This window comes from Triticum aestivum, chromosome 3B, assembly GCF_018294505.1.
Source record: "Triticum aestivum cultivar Chinese Spring chromosome 3B, IWGSC CS RefSeq v2.1, whole genome shotgun sequence".
Lineage (NCBI taxonomy): Eukaryota > Viridiplantae > Streptophyta > Magnoliopsida > Poales > Poaceae > Triticum > Triticum aestivum.
Genome location: NC_057801.1, coordinates 211266093 through 211282696, shown reverse-complemented (window position 1 = coordinate 211282696; position 16604 = coordinate 211266093). Strand labels below are relative to the sequence as shown.

Below are 16604 nucleotides of genomic sequence, written 5' to 3'. Positions count from 1 at the left end.
CCGCACCAACGTTGCCATGTCGCGTCGTCGTCGTGTAGGAGGTGCCCACGCCACCATTGCCCTGCCACGTTGCCGTCGAGGAGGAGGAGAAGGGATGGGTGAAATGGGGACTGGAGTTTGCGGCGCGTGGGGGTGAGAGGATAAGCCTCCTGTGGTGTGAGGGTGTTCGCAATAGAAAGTACACAGAGCGAAGGGTTGAGTAAACTGCTTCAAGATTCATGCAAAAGAATCGAACGGTGGCTGGGGCGTTCGCCGGGACTTCCCTGAGAATGTCAGACGGATAATAAGATTTCCAAAAAGAAAGAAAGAAAAAACTAACAAAACGAACCGAGCTCACCTACGTCACCGCTCTCCCCGTTTTCACTTTCGCACGCGTTTTCCCGTCCCCGAACCAAATTTCAAAAGAAAAGGCTTTGGATCGCGCAGATCCCCTCTTCTTTCCATCCCTCTCCCGCGCACGCGCCGTCAAACCCTAGCTGGCTAGCTCCGTCCCTCCTCCTCTCATGGCGTCCCCGCGTGCGCCCGACTGGCCCCGTGGCCTCATCTTCGCCCCCGGCGACGCCAATCTCATAACAATCCACCTCCAGCGCAAGATCTCCGGGTCCTCGCTCCCCGCCGCCGACGCCCGGTACATCCACAACGCGGACGTGTACGCGGCCGAGCCCGCCGCGCTCGTCACCGGCCTCCTCTCCGCCTCGGCGAGGAGCGACGGCGAGGGCAGGGAGTGGTACTTCTTCACCTCCGTGCGGGCCCAGAGCAGCCGGGACACCCGCAGGTGCCGCGCCGTCGCGGGTGGGGCCGGCACCTGGCATTCGGAGAAGGCGCGGTGCGTCGTGCTCGACGGGGACGGCGGCATCGTCGGGTACCGCCAATCCTTCACCTACGAGCCCAAGAACGGCTGGCTGATGCTCGAGTTCAGCCAACAAGAACCCCGCCGCGGCGAGGCCATGCCCGTCCTCTGCAAAATCTACCAGAAGCGTCGTGCCGGCCGGTCCGCCTCGAAGACGATTTCGTCTGGGTCGTCGTCGATGTCCGGATCCAAGAGGAAGGCGGCGGCCGCGGATGAGCGCTCCGTCGAGGGTTCCTCGGCCCGCGTGAGGCGATGCCTGCAGTTCCGTCCGCCTCCTGCCGCACCAAATCCGCCCGCACTGTTTGCTACATCGGGGATTCAAGAAGCGTTCTTGCTTTCAGTAGAGCGGCCGCAGGCAGAGCAAGAACCAGAGGAGCCGCAAGAACCGCCGGTACGCATAGCACACACAGCCACACCGCTGATTCCCAGCTTCTCCATGGCCGCCGACCACGCCCTGACCTTCGACCGCACCACCTTCCTCCGCCCCGCCCAAGATTGGCCCATGCCGATGCCAGTGAATTCGGACCTGAGCGACACGTCGACGGCACTACTGGGCAATTATGGCTTCGTCTCACCAGCCACCTCCGAGCTGAGCAGCTACAATGCTACGACACCCTTGAGAGATAACACCGGCGCTTGGGCCTTTCAGCCGTCCGCCCTGACCTCCTCCTATGACACCACCTTCCTCCTCCCTGGCCAAGATTGGGCCACACCAGAGTCGTCACCATAGTAGCCGGAAACGGGGAACGGTAGGCCGTTCCTCGATCCCGATTCATCGAACCAGAATCGGATTCGGGAACGAGGTCAGATTCGGTACGATTCGATGAAGATTCGGCGTCCCCGCAGCCTGCTCCTCGATTCAGGTTCGAGGATCCAACAGCCAAAACGCGAGGCATAATTTACTCACGCCGTCATTTCTTTCTCAAAGACTTATCGTTCTTCCTCCAGTCCATTAATTGCAAGGGATCCATTAACAGCAAGGAATACTGACCGTTAGGGAGTTGTCGTTATTCAGGAACTGCGTTCCTCGACCCATGGTACCGTACCGGGTTCATCGTACCCAAACGGATTGGATCGCGTCCCCGCTATAAAAAAATCATTCGAGAGATGTATACCCTCGTTGTACCCTATTATTTTCAGTCACCGACTCTCGTCCCTCGTTCCCGTTCCTCGTTCCCACCGTACCGGAAACATGGCAACTATGGTCGTCACAAGTCAGTGAGGCATCGACGCTGGACAGCTACGGCTGCTTCTCGCCCGACCACGCCACATCCAGGCTCACCACACAGCCGATCAGCAATGGCACCGGCTATTGTTGGTCTTTCCCGCAGTACAGCGAGCTATCGGCAATTTTTGGCGCCTGATTGAATGCTTTGATACGCTTCCACGCTAGGCTGAGAGGAGTGTGGGTATGCCTCCTTTAGTTTGTAGGGATTTTTTTGCCATACTCGATTGTTTTTCAGCAGCAACTCTGCTTTCTGTTGGAACTGAGGCTTGGTTCAGTTAACCGACATCTTAGCGGTCCTCCGGCGATGTAACTGGGATGCACACAGCACACATAGCTGTGGATCCTTCGTTGTGCACTCTTCCTATAGCCGTGGTTTAGTACAAGAGTTTACTTTTTAGGCCTCCAATTGATTTAGTTTTTTAGATTATTGTGCTTTTGTTGCTACTGCACACACACTGAATAATTCAGAAATGGAGCGCTTCTTGTTTACCTGGCCCACGCAGCGTTATAAGGTGAAGAACTTTTTAAGCAAGGGGCCTCGTAGTCTCCTACTCGTATGTTTTTGGGGTGATGATTCTTAAATCTTAATGTGGTCTATCCTTCATTATGAAAACAAAGCAGCACATCAAGCGATTTGCATGTTTTCACCCAGTTGGTTAATCTGGGTAGAACAATGGTTTTCCTTCTGCGTATCTGAAAATGAAAAAGTTCAGTGCTCTAAGTGATACTCACATACTGCCTCCGTCCGAAAAAGCTGGTCCCAAGCCAAATGGATGTATCTAGCACTAACTTGATGCTAGATACATCCATTTGAGGGACAAGCTTTTTCGGACAGAGGGAGTATATAATTAGTAGAGCCCCAATATAATTAGTCATACTTCAAGGTATATAATATGAGTAGAGCCTGGATATAATTATCATTTTTTTGTCTATCAATACCAGTCCATTCTGTTCTGGTTTGAATTAGCAATACCTGTACCTTCAATGATGTTTTAATTTGTTACTCTACTTAGCTATTACTGTTATTGACACAACAAAGTCATGCCATCAATAGTCACTCTTTTTGCAGATTCAGAAATAATGTAGAGCTTACTGAAGTAAAACAAAGTATATGTTATTAGCTGTCATAATGTTCAAGTCAAAGTTGTCTTGTTTCATACCACTGACGGCACCTTTGGTCCAGACGCATCAAAATAAGTCTTCTATGTTGTATATCATATCAGTTCTCTAAATTTTCAAATAGTACCTAAACCAGTTGATCTTATATCTTATAAATGCAGCTTCGTTTTTGGTCTAATCGGCGTCGGTTCCATTCTCTTCTAGTTCTCATTTCTGCAGGCATTGAGCTTTCCAAGGAGGAGCAAGGCCTTAGATGATGCACTGTTTGGTTTCTTCATCAAACAGTTCTCCCCCTCCATTATGACATCATAATGAACTTTTTTGTTTTATTTCTGTGATTCATGCGCCTTCATTTGTTCTTGTGTGCTTTTTTTGAGGCAGGGAATGCAGTCCGTGAAATACTTGAAAAGAAATTTCAGCCACTTCTGAGGACTCCTCACTAGTGAACAGAGTTTTTGTTCTATATATCCTCTGCACCCTTGCCCCACCCTCTACATTTCGTACTAGCTAGATACAAAAATGCATTACATTTTTTCCTGGTAGCTATGGGGCGTGTTATCTTTCTCTGCGATGTTTTCTTTTTGAAGCGTCTATTTATTTTGTAGGCTAAAAAGAACAAAGTAGATGGTGTGGTGCTTTTTGCAGATTTTCAGATTAGTACTCCTCGCAAGTGCTGAAAAACCTGACTCCATACCAGAGCGCTATTATTGGTTCAGGTTTGGATGGCTCCTTGTGTATGGGAAGCATGAAATTCCGTCAGAGTTTGCCAGATGGTGGCTGACCAGAAGATGCACAGGCTGCAAACACCCAAGCAGGGTTGTTCCTACCTTAGTCCGCAGTCACGAAGATGCCGAATTCCTTGATGCCTTGATCAACTTATCCCCTTTGCACACATAAATCTGTCTTGGTCATCACACGGGTCTTGTCATTCACTTTGTCTTCTGACCTTTCGTTGCTAATAATAAAGAGTCGTTCTTGCTTGTTTCCTGTTGTTGCATATCTTTTGTTACTAATCTTGATCTCAAAGCAATTTTTGAAGGGTACGTTTGTACTTGCATTGTGATGGATGTGTTAAAAAAGTAAAAATTTGTCTGATTTCGTGCAAAATAAAATCTGCATGTGTTCCAAAATATTTAAATTAGAGTGTGCAATTTGGTCTAGAAATTATCTGATTTGGTATAGATAGAAGAATCAATGTTTGGAATATGAAATCTGGTCCACAAATACATTGTACACTAGTAAGTACATTGTCAGGAAGAGCAATGAGCTCTACATTGATACAACATTAGAAGGGTTGAGTGTGCTTTGTTGTCCCGTCGGTGCTGTTGGGACTTTAAATATTTTTTTTTGTTATTTGGTTTGGCATGTGGAGAAGATGTGTGTTTTATTTTTACAATTTGGTGTTTTGGTGGGCTTTTTTGTGTTTTCTTCAAACTTATATGGGGAAGTTTACTGTACCGGTGGCGGCATGTATTATATTAGTGCTACAATACCACATTTGAAGCTTCTTATTTCTAGGCGGTGAGAGGATGTGCGGGACTGATGTGTTATTTTAGCTTGGTTTGAGAACGTGTTGTCCCACACAAAATCGTGAATCAAATCCAAAGTTAAATACCTTAACTGAATGAGAGAGTCCCTTGAGAAATTGTTGACCCGGTAAAAATTACGGGCCAAATCCAAATGTAAGGGCATCTCCAGCCGTTGGAGCCCCCCCGGGACAATCGCTGGACCAAAACTAGCACGTCATGGGGGGCAAAATGCTTCCGCCGGATGAAACACGAGTCTGTTTTTCCAGGCTTGGTGCCCCCAGGAACAATCGCCGGGCAAAAAGTGATTTGGTGGGCCAAGAAAAAGGATGAGTGGGGGAATAGGATTGGTTGCTGCTTCCATCGGCACACCCAACAGCCCACCAGTGCGCTTGGTTTGGCCTGGGAGGTCTTGGGGGGGGGGGCTTGGGGGCATGGCTGAGCTGTTTTTTTCGCCCCTTTTACATTGCCGGCGGAAAAAAGGGCTCATGGGGGGGGCATTCGGGGGCGGCTGGAGATGCTCTAGCACCTCAATCAAATGGGAGGACTCTAAAATTAAAGAGTGTAGAGTATTAAAAATTAAACACCTTACTTGAGTGGGAGTGCTCCTTGAAACATTGTTGGCCACCGATTCAAAATTGGGAACCAATAAACACCTACTTCTGTCGGGGATATGCCCGCGGTGTGACCCGGCTGGAGATATGACCCGGCTGGGACTTGATGTTTCATTGGTGACCCGGCAGACTATAAGCCAGCGGGAACAATTAAGCAGGTTAAGCCGGCAGACACAGTCAAGCATTGTAAGCCGACAGACACAGTCATGTAAGTCGGACAGTTAAGTTAGACAGTTAAGCCAGATTGTAAGCCAGATTGTAAGCCGAATTGTAAACCGACTTACGTTAAGAAGCCCAAGACGTTAAGAAGCCCATGGTGAGAAGCCCATGGTAAGATGTCAAAATAGGTTAAGTCCTAATCCGTGTTTGACTCTACATGTAACCCGCCCCTTCATCTTATATAAGGAGGGGCGGGGCACCCCAAGAGGGGGGCAAGAAAATAATCGTTAAGGCTATACACAACTAGAGGAGAGCCAAATTTACGGCGTCTCCCTCATGAGCATAATGAGACCTAGCCACAAACAGCATGTAGGGCTATTACCGGATGATGTTTCCCGGGGCCCGAAGCTGTCTAAACCCTTGTCTTGTGTGTTGCGTCTCTCGTCCCGATCAACCCCTCTCAAGTTACCACATAGATGTGTTGGCCTCACGACTAAGTCCTTACATTAGGACATCTGCCGTGACGATTCCACGACAGTTGGCGCCCACCATGGGGCCTGCGCACGGTGGTGATGAGTTCTTGAAGGGATCTCTCCCAGGGATCGAGAAGTTCACAATTTTTCAGATTTGAGTTCAAGAGAAAATTAGGGTTGCGTGTTGTGATGCAGATGAACGTGACCCGGCGATCCATCGAGTTTGAAGACAAATCAATATCTGTTACTGTGGCCATGTGAGCCAAGTAAAAAATCTATTCTGGCGGGCCGCCGGTGTCCTGTGCTTGAATAGCAAACTACCACGACCCAGGTGTTGATTGTCCAAAGACCACTGCAAATCTGCAACCTGCATAAGGACAACCTTCGCTGGCTACTATCGTGTGTCGCCGAAAACAGTCAGAGGATGGCACTCCGGGTCAAAGTCAAATCCATCAAAATAATTTCCCTGGAGCAGTACTTGCAGGGTTACCGCGTGGAAAGGCAAAACAACTGCAGCAGATATGAGATTGAGATATAGGCAGCGATCTGCGCCGGCGCACCGGCCCAACTGTTGGGCCGGTCGAGGCCCATCCGTCCGATGCGGTTTGCATTGACCGTCAGATCTGCGCGCATACCTGTACCGAAGCAATCGTTGCAACAAAAAAAGAACAGGTTTGTTGCGACCGTGTACTAACAACCACAACAAGGAAAACAGGGGAGCTAGATCCCCCGCGTCTGCCCGTCCCCGATCCGCAGTGGCGGCGGCTAGATCCGCCTATTTTTCGTTCCCCGTGGCTGAATCACGTCGAGGAGGGGCTCCCCCACCTACCAAGTGGCATTGGGATTACTTCAATCATGTCTTACATACGTCACGACCTCCTTGCCGCCATGGATTTGGGCTCGAGCTCCGCTGCCGTTCATGGCCGGAGTCCCCTGAGGCGGCAAGGCCCTGGTGGTAGTGGACCGGTGCTGCAACGGTACTACAACCCTGATGTGGTCTTCCAAGATGCAGCACGACATGGTCGGGATGAAATTGATCTGGTATGAATTCCAATTGCAAATCCTCCTTTTGTTCACAAAAAATATTGCAACCTTTGATTTCAATTGATGAGCGTGAGATTAAAAAGAGATGTTCTCAACATACTTGTGTTTGATTTTTGTGTAATGTTTCTGAGATGTTGTCAATTAATGCTAGCATTTTCCTGTTGTCTACTAGTAAAATGTTACAAGTATGTGTTGCACTTGCTACATGCTACTTGCTGGATGTTGCATGCTACATCCTATAATATTGCATGCAGGAATTGTTTTGGAATTGTGATTGACATGCTACATCCACTTTCTTTGTTCGCGCTTTTTGCATGTTTTTCACGCAGCAAAAAAATGACTTGGGTGTTGATTTTCTTGCAGAATGTTGTTGTGGAGCCATCGATTTTCCTTGATGATGATATGAAAAATGTTGCGCATGAAGAAGAAGATGATGGCATTGATCTAAATGATACTCCGGGAAATGATAGTGATGATTTGTTGCAGCTAAACACGGATGGTGTAGCTCCAAATCATGGCAATGCCCGTGTGGCTAGTGATAATGCCAATGGAAATGCTGCAACACTTGTTAACAAACCAGATGAAGATATATCATCACAGCCAGTTGTCCCTTTTGTTGGAATGGTTTTTGACAATGTTGAAGAAGCTCAGCGTGTTTACAATGAATATGCCTCAAAGATGGGCTTTGGAACTCACATTGTGACATCAAAGCATAGTAGGAAAAATAGCTCGGAGCAGAAGAGCATTCTAATCTATAGAGTTTTTGAGTGCATACACTCACGGAAAAATCCTTCGAAGAATGTTGGTGGTAGCATTTCTGATGGGGCTGCAACAAATCAGTGTGATGATGTTGATATGAGCTATGCTAGTAACAAAAAATCTCCAAGCAAACAAGTTGGCATCTATATGGATGTGAGTGACAAGAGGCGAAGAAACCGGTTGGAGCGGTATGATTGCAAGGCTCGTATGGGTGTCAACCTCAAAGACGGTAGCTGGGTTGTGACAGTTTTTGAGGCCGATCACACACACCAGCTGATGTTGCAAAGGGGGCGTCGAAGATTTTGCCGCTCTCACAGAAAGATCCCGGATGCAGACATGCAGTACATCACGTTGCTGCACTATCGCAACATATCAATGGCTAATATGATGGGCTTGCTTGGAGATGCACGATGTTGCGATCCAAGGAGCTTGCCGTATGTGAAGACTGATGTGACAAATCCAAGAGCAAAGCTGCGAAGGGGCCTATCAGAGGGTGATTTGGAGCTGACAATCGAGTACTTTGAGAGAAGACAAGTGGAGAATCCCAACTTCTTTTTCTCGAAGCTAGAAGAAGATGGAGCTGTTAGGGCGCTTTTCTGGGTTGATGGGAGAGCAAGGGCCTTGTATCCAAAGTACAAAGATTGTGTGTTTTTCGACACCACATTCTGCACAAATTGCTACAACTTGCCCTTTGCTCCGATTGTTGGCATTAACAACCACACACACACACTGTTTGCTTGGGGTGTGCTTTCTTGCCTGATGAGACCATCGAAACTTGAAGGAAATATGCCCTAGAGGCAATAATAAAGTTATTATTTATTTCCTCCTATCATGATAAATGTTTATTATTCATGCTAGAATTGTATTAACCGGAAACATGATACATGTGTGAATACATAGACAAACATAGTGTCACTAGTATGCCTCTACTTGACTAGCTCATTGATCAAAGATGGTTATGTTTCCTGACCATAGACATGTGTTGTCATTTGATTAATGGGATCACATCATTAGGAGAATGATGTGATTGACTTGACCCATTCCGTTAGCTTAGCACTTGATCATTTAGTATGTTGCTATTGCTTTCTTCATGACTTATACAAAGTTATTACAACTATGAGATTGTGCAACTCCCGTTTACCGGAGGAACACTTTGTGTGCTACCAAACGTCACAACGTAACTGGGTGATTATAAAGGTGCTCTATAGGTGTCTCCAAAGGTACATGTTGAGTTGGCATAATTCGAGATTAGGTTTTGTCACTCCGATTGTCGGAGAGGTATCTCTGGGCCCTCTCGGTAATACTCATCACTTAAGCCTTGCAAGCATTGTAACTAATGAGTTAGTTACGAAATGATGTATTACGGAACGAGTAAAGAGACTTGCCGGTAAAGAGATTGAACTAGGTATTGGGTACCGACGATCAATCTCGGGCAAGTAACATACCGATGACAAAGGGAACAACGTATGTTGTTATGCGGTTTGACCGATAAAGATCTTCGTAGAATATGTAGGAACCAATATGAACATCCAGGTTCCACTATTGGTTATTGACTGAGAATAGTTCTAGGTCATGTCTACATAGTTCTCGAACCCGTAGGGTCCGCACGCTTAACGTTACGATGACAGTTTTATTATGAGTTTATAAGTTTTGATGTACCGAAGTTTGTTCGGAGTCCCGGATGTGATCACGGACATGACGAGGAGTCTCAAAATGGTCGAGACATAAAGATTGATATATTGGACGACTATATTCGGACACCGGAAGTGTTCCGGGTGATTTTGGAGAAAACCGGAGTGCCGGAGGGTTACCGGAACCCCCCGGGAGAAGTTAATGGGCCACATGGGCCTTAGTGGAAAGAGAGAGGGGCGGCCAGGGTGGGCCGCGCGCCCCCTCTCCCTCTGATCCGAATTGGAGTAAGAGGGGGGGCGGTGCCCCCCTCTTTCCTTCCCCCTCTCCCCCTTCCTTTCCCCCTCCTAGTAGGAGTAGGAAAGGGGGAGTCCTACTCCTACTAGGAGGAGGACTCCTCCTCCTTGGCGCGCCCACAAGGGCCGGCCGGCCTCCCCCCTTGCTCCTTTATATATGGGGGCAGGGGGGCACCCTAGAGACATACAAGTTGATCTACGGATCGTTCCTTAGCCGTGTGCGGTGCCCCCCTCCACCATATTCCACCTCGGTCATACCGTCGCGGAGTTTAGGCGAAGCCCTGCGCCGGTAGAACATCATCATCGTCACCACGCCGTCGTGCTGACGGAACTCATCCCCGATGCTTTGCTGGATTGGAGCCCGGGAAACGTCATCGAGCTGGACGTGTGCTGAACACGGAGGTGTCGTACGTTCGGTGCTTGGATCGGTCGGATCGTGAAGACGTACGACTACATCAACCGTGTTGTCATAACGCTTCCGCTTAACGGTCTACAAGGGTACGTAGACAACACTCTCCCCTCTCGTTGCTATGCCATCACCATGATCTTGCGTGTGCGTAGGAATTTTTTTGAAATTACTACGTTCCCCAACAGTGGCATCCGAGCCTAGGTTTTATGCATTGATGTTATATGCACGAGTAGAACACAAGTGAGTTGTGGGCGATACAAGTCATACTGCTTACCAGCATGTCATACTTTGGTTCGGCGGTATTGTTGGATGAAGCGGCCCGGACCGACATTACGCGTACGCTTACGCGAGACTGGTTCTACCGACGTGCTTTGCACACAGGTGGCTGGCGGGTGTCAGTTTCTCCAACTTTAGTTGAACCGAGTGTGGCTACGCCCGGTCCTTGCGAAGGTTAAAACATCACTAACTTGACGAACTATCGTTGTGGTTTTGATGCGTAGGTAAGAACGGTTCTTGCTAAGCCTGTAGCAGCCACGTAAAATTTGCAACAACAAAGTAGAGGACGTCTAACTTGTTTTTGCAGGGCATGTTGTGATGTGATATGGTCATGACGTGATGCTATATTTTATTGTATGAGATGATCATGTTTTGTAACCAAAGTTATCAGCAACTGGCAGGAGCCATATGGTTGTCGCTTTATTGTATGAAATGCAAACGCCCTGTAATTGCTTTACTTTATCACTAAGCGGTAGCGATAGTCGTAGAAGCAATAGATGGCGTAAACGACAATGATGCTACGATGGAGATCAAGGTGTCGCGCCGGTGACGATGGTGATCACAACGGTGCTTCGGAGATGGAGATCACAAGCACAAGATGATGATGGCCATATCATATCACTTATATTGATTGCATGTGATGTTTATCCTTTATGCATCTTATCTTGCTTTGATTGACGGTAGCATTTTAAGATGATCTCTCACTAAAAATTATCAAGAAGTGTTCTCCCTGAATATGCACCGTTGCCAAAGTTCGTCGTGCCCAGACACCACGTGATGATCGGGTGTGATAAGCTCTACGTCCATCTACAACAGGTGCAAGCCAGTTTTGCACACGCAGAATATTCAGGTTATACTTGACGAGCCTAGCATATGCAGATATGGCCTCGGAACACGGAGACCGAAAGGTCGAGCATGAATCATATAGTAGATATGATCAACATAGTGATGTTCACCATTGAAAACTACTCCATCTCACGTGATGATCGGTTATGGTTTAGTTGATTTGGATCACGTAATCACTTAGATGACTAGAGAGATATCTATCTAAGTGGGAGTTCTTAAGTAATATGATTAATTGAACTTAAATTTATCATGAACTTAGTACCTGATAGTATTTTGCTTGTCTATGTTTGTTGTAGATAGATGGCTCGTGCTGTTGTTCCGTTGAATTTTAATGCGTTCCTTGAGAAAGCAAAGTTGAAAGATGATGGTAGCAATTACACGGACTGGGTCCGTAACTTGAGGATTATCCTCATTGCTGCACAGAAGAATTACGTCCTGGAAGCACCGCTGGGTGCCAGGCCTGCTGCAGGAGCAACGCCAGATGTTGTGAACGTCTGGCAGAGCAAAGCTGATGACTACTCTATAGTTCAGTGTGCCATGCTTTACGGCTTAGAACCGGGTCTTCAACGACGTTTTGAACGTCATGGAGCATATGAGATGTTCCAGGAGTTGAAGTTAATATTTCAAGCAAATGCCCGGATTGAGAGATATGAAGTCTCCAATAAGTTCTACAGCTGCAAGATGGAGGAGAATAGTTCTGTCAGTGAGCATATACTCAAAATGTCTGGGTATAATAATCACTTGATTCAACTGGGAGTTAATCTTCCGGATGATAGCGTCATTGACAGAATTCTCCAATCACTGCCACCAAGCTACAAGAGCTTCGTGATGAACTATAATATGCAAGGGATGAACAAGACAATTCCCGAGCTCTTCGCAATGCTAAAGGCTGCGGAGGTAGAAATCAAGAAGGAGCATCAAGTGTTGATGGTCAACAAGACCACTAGTTTCAAGAAAAAGGGCAAAGGGAAGAAGAAGGGGAACTTCAAGAAGAACAGCAAGCAAGTTGCTGCTCAAGAGAAGAAACCCAAGTCTGGACCTAAGCCTGAAACTGAGTGCTTCTACTGCAAGCAAACTGGTCACTGGAAGCGGAACTGCCCCAAGTATTTGGCGGATAAGAAGGATGGCAAAGTGAACAAAGGTATATGTGATATACATGTTATTGATGTGTACCTAACTAGAGCTCGTAGTAGCACCTGGGTATTTGATACTGGTTCTGTTGCTAATATTTGCAACTCGAAACAGGGACTACGGAATAAGCGAGCACTGGCCAAGGACGAGGTGACGATGCGCGTGGGAAACGGTTCCAAAGTCGATGTGATCGCGGTCGGCACGCTACCTCTACATCTACCTTCGGGATTAGTTTTAGACCTGAATAATTGTTATTTGGTGCCAGCGTTGAGCATGAACATTATATCTGGATCTTGTTTGATGCGAGACGGTTATTCATTTAAATCAGAGAATAATGGTTGTTCTATTTATATGAGTAATATCTTTTATGGTCATGCACCCTTGAAGAGTGGTCTATTTTTATTGAATCTCGATAGTAGTGATACACATATTCATAATGTCGAAGCCAAAAGATGCAGAGTTGATAATGATAGTGCAACTTATTTGTGGCACTGCCGTTTAGGTCATATCGGTGTAAAGCGCATGAAGAAACTCCATACTGATGGACTTTTGGAATCACTTGATTATGAATCACTTGGTACTTGCGAACCGTGCCTCATGGGCAAGATGACTAAAACACCGTTCTCCGGTACTATGGAGAGAGCAACAGATTTGTTGGAAATCATACATACAGATGTATGTGGACCGATGAATATTGAAGCTCGTGGCGGATATCGTTATTTTCTCACCTTCACAAATGATTTGAGCAGATATGGGTATATCTACTTAATGAAACACAAGTCTGAAACATTTGAAAAGTTCAAAGAATTTCAGAGTGAAGTGGAAAATCATCGTAACAAGAAAATTAAGTTTCTACGATCTGATCATGCAGGAGAATATTTGAGTTACGAGTTTGGTTTACATTTGAAATAATGCGGAATAGTTTCGCAACTCACGCCACCCGGAACACCACAATGAAATGGTGTGTCCGAACGTCGTAATCGTACTTTACTAGATATGGTGCGATCTATGATGTCTCTTACTGATTTACCGCTATCGTTTTGGGGTTATGCTTTAGAGACGGCTGCATTCACATTGAATAGGGCACCATCAAAATCCGTTGAGACGACGCCTTATGAACTGTGGTTTGGCAAGAAACCAAAGTTGTCGTTTCTTAAAGTTTGGGGCTGCGATGCTTATGTGAAGAAACTTCAACCAGATAAGCTCGAACCCAAATCGGAGAAATGTGTCTTCATAGGATACCCAAAAGAGATTGTTGGGTACACCTTCTATCACAGATCCGAAGGCAAGACATTCGTTGCTAAGAATGGATCCTTTCTAGAAAAAGAGTTTCTCTCGAAAGAAGTGAGTGGGAGGAAAGTAGAACTTGATGAGATAACTATGTCTGCTCCCTTATTGGAAAGTAGTTCATCACAGAAAGCAATTCTTGTGACATCTACACCAATTAGTGAGGAAGTTAATGATATTGATCATGAAACTTCAGATCAAGTTTCTACTGAACCTCGTAGGTCTACCAGAGTAAGATCTGCACCAGAGTGGTACGGTAATCCTATTCTGGAAGTCATGTTACTTGACCATGATGAACCTACGAACTATGAGGAAGCGATGATGAGCCCAGATTCCGCAAAATGGCTAGAAGCCATGAAATCTAAGATGGGATCCATGTATGAGAACAAAGTATGGACTTTGGTTGACTTGCCCGATGATCGGCAAGCCATTGAGAATAAATGGATCTTTAAGAAGAAGACTGACGCTGACGGTAATGTAACTGTCTATAAAGCTCGACTTGTTGCGAAAGGTTTTCGACAAGTTCAAGGGGTTGACTACGATGAGACTTTCTCACCCGTAGCGATGCTTAAGTCTGTCCGAATCATGTTAGCGATAGCCGCAATTTATGATTATGAAATTTGGCAGATGGATGTCAAAACTGCATTCCTGAATGGATTTCTGGAAGAAGAGTTGTATATGATGCAACCGGAAGGTTTTGTCGATCCTAAGGGAGCTAACAAAGTGTGCAAGCTCCAGCGATCAATCTATGGTCTGGTGCAAGCCTCTCGGAGTTGGAATAAACGCTTTGATAGTGTGATCAAAGCATATGGTTTTATACAGACTTTTGGAGAAGCCTGTATTTACAAGAAAGTGAGTGGGAGCTCTGTAGCATTTCTAATATTATATGTGGATGACATATTGTTGATTGGAAATGATATAGAATTTCTGAATAGCATAAAAGGATACTTGAATAAAAGTTTTTCAATGAAAGACCTCGGTGAAGCTGCTTACATATTGGGCATTAAGATCTATAGAGATAGATCAAGACGCTTGATTGGACTTTCACAATGCACGTACCTTGATAAAGTGTTGAAAAGGTTCAATATGGATCAGGCGAAGAAAGGGTTCTTGCCTGTATTACAAGGTATAAAGTTGAGTCAGACTCAATGCCCGACCACTGCAGAAGATAGAGAGAAAATGAAAGGAGTTCCCTATGCTTCAGCCATAGGCTCTATCATGTATGCAATGCTGTGTACCAGACCTGATGTGTGCCTTGCTATTAGTTTGGCAGGGAGGTACCAAAGTAATCCAGGAGTGGGTCACTGGACAGCGGTCAAGAACATCCTGAAATACCTGAAAAGGACTAAGGATATGTTTCTCGTATATGGAGGTGATAAAGAGCTAGTCGTAAATGGTTACGTCGATGCAAGCTTTGACACTGATCCGGACGATTCTAAATCGCAAACCGGATACGTATTTTTATTAAACGGTGGAGCTGTAAGTTGGTGCAGTTCTAAACAAAGCGTCGTGGCGGGATCTACATGTGAAGCGGAGTACATAGCTGCTTCGGAAGCAGCAAATGAAGGAGTCTGGATGAAGGAGTTCATTTCCGATCTAGGTGTTATACCTAGTGCATCAGGACCAATGAAGATCTTCTGTGACAATACTGGTGCAATTGCCTTGGCAAAGGAATCCAGATTTCACAAGAGGACCAACCACATCAAGAGACGCTTCAATTCCATTCGGGACCAAGTCCAAGTGGGAGACATAGAGATTTGCAAGGTACATACGGATCTGAATGTTGCAGACCCGTTGACTAAGCCTCTCTCACGAGCAAAACATGATCAGCACCAAGACTCCATGGGTGTTAGAATCATTACTATGTCATCTAGATTATTGACTCTAGTGCAAGTGGGAGACTGAAGGAAATATGCCCTAGAGGCAGTTATTATTTATTTCCTCATATCATGATAAATGTTTATTATTCATGCTAGAATTGTATTAACCGGAAACATGATACATGTGTGAATACATAGACAAACATAGTGTCACTAGTATGCCTCTACTTGACTAGCTCATTGATCAAAGATGGTTATGTTTCCTGACCATAGACATGTGTTGTCATTTGATTAATGGGATCACATCATTAGGAGAATGATGTGATTGACTTGACCCATTCCGTTAGCTTAGCACTTGATCGTTTAGTAAGTTGCTATTGCTTTCTTCATGACTTATACAAAGTTCCTACAACTATGAGATTGTGCAACTCCCGTTTACGGAGGAACACTTTGTGTGCTACCAAACGTCACAACGTAACTGGGTGATTATAAAGGTGCTCTACAGGTGTCTCCAAAGGTACATGTTGAGTTGGCATAATTCGAGATTAGGTTTTGTCACTCCGATTGTCGGAGAGGTATCTCTGGGCCCTCTCGGTAATACTCATCACTTAAGCCTTGCAAGCATTGTAACTAATGAGTTAGTTACGAAATGATGTATTACGGAACGAGTAAAGAGACTTGCCGGTAACGAGATTGAACTAGGTATTGGATACCGACGATCGAATCTCGGGCAAGTAACATACCGATGACAAAGGGAACAACGTATGTTGTTATGCGGTTTGACCGATAAAGATCTTCGTAGAATATGTAGGAACCAATATGAACATCCAGGTTCCACTATTGGTTATTGACCGAGAATAGTTCTAGGTCATGTCTACATAGTTCTCGAACCCGTAGGGTCCGCACGCTTAACGTTACGATGACAGTTTTATTATGAGTTTATAAGTTTTGATGTACCGAAGTTTGTTCGGAGTCCCAGATGTGATCACGGACATGACGAGGAGTCTCGAAATGGCCGAGACATAAAGATTGATATATTGGACGACTATATTCGGACACTGGAAGTGTTCCGGGTGATTTCGGAGAAAACCGGAGTGCCGGAGGGTTACCGGAACCCCCCCGGGAGAAGTTAATGGGC

At 45.9% G+C, this 16604-nt stretch overlaps 1 protein-coding gene across 2 annotated transcripts; it reads left to right on the top strand.

Moving 5' to 3' along the window:
• The first annotated feature begins 425 nt into the window (after positions 1-425).
• Positions 426-3380, top strand: LOC123069394 (uncharacterized). 2 transcript variants are annotated; one of them, XM_044492246.1, is made up of 2 exons: positions 426-1567; positions 2055-3380. In XM_044492246.1, the coding sequence occupies exons 1-2, from the start codon at positions 504-506 to the stop codon at positions 2212-2214; spliced, it is 1224 nt and encodes a 407-aa protein (XP_044348181.1). In that variant the 5' UTR covers positions 426-503; the 3' UTR covers positions 2215-3380. The 2 variants fall into 2 exon arrangements, with proteins under 2 accessions (XP_044348181.1, XP_044348182.1); XM_044492247.1 differs by having other exon boundaries at positions 426-1575; positions 2063-3380.
• Positions 3381-16604: the final 13224 nt, after the last annotated feature.

What these genes read in the sequence shown, in the direction of transcription:
- LOC123069394 (XM_044492246.1), top strand. Translation starts at nt 504, where the DNA reads ATGGCGTCCCCGCGTGCGCCCGACTGGCCCCGTGGCCTCATCTTCGCC. An exon ending in CAAGATTGGGCCACACCAGA is followed by an intron (nt 1,568 to 2,054) that starts GTCGTCACCATA and finishes ATGGCAACTATG; the next exon opens with GTCGTCACAAGTCAGTGAGG.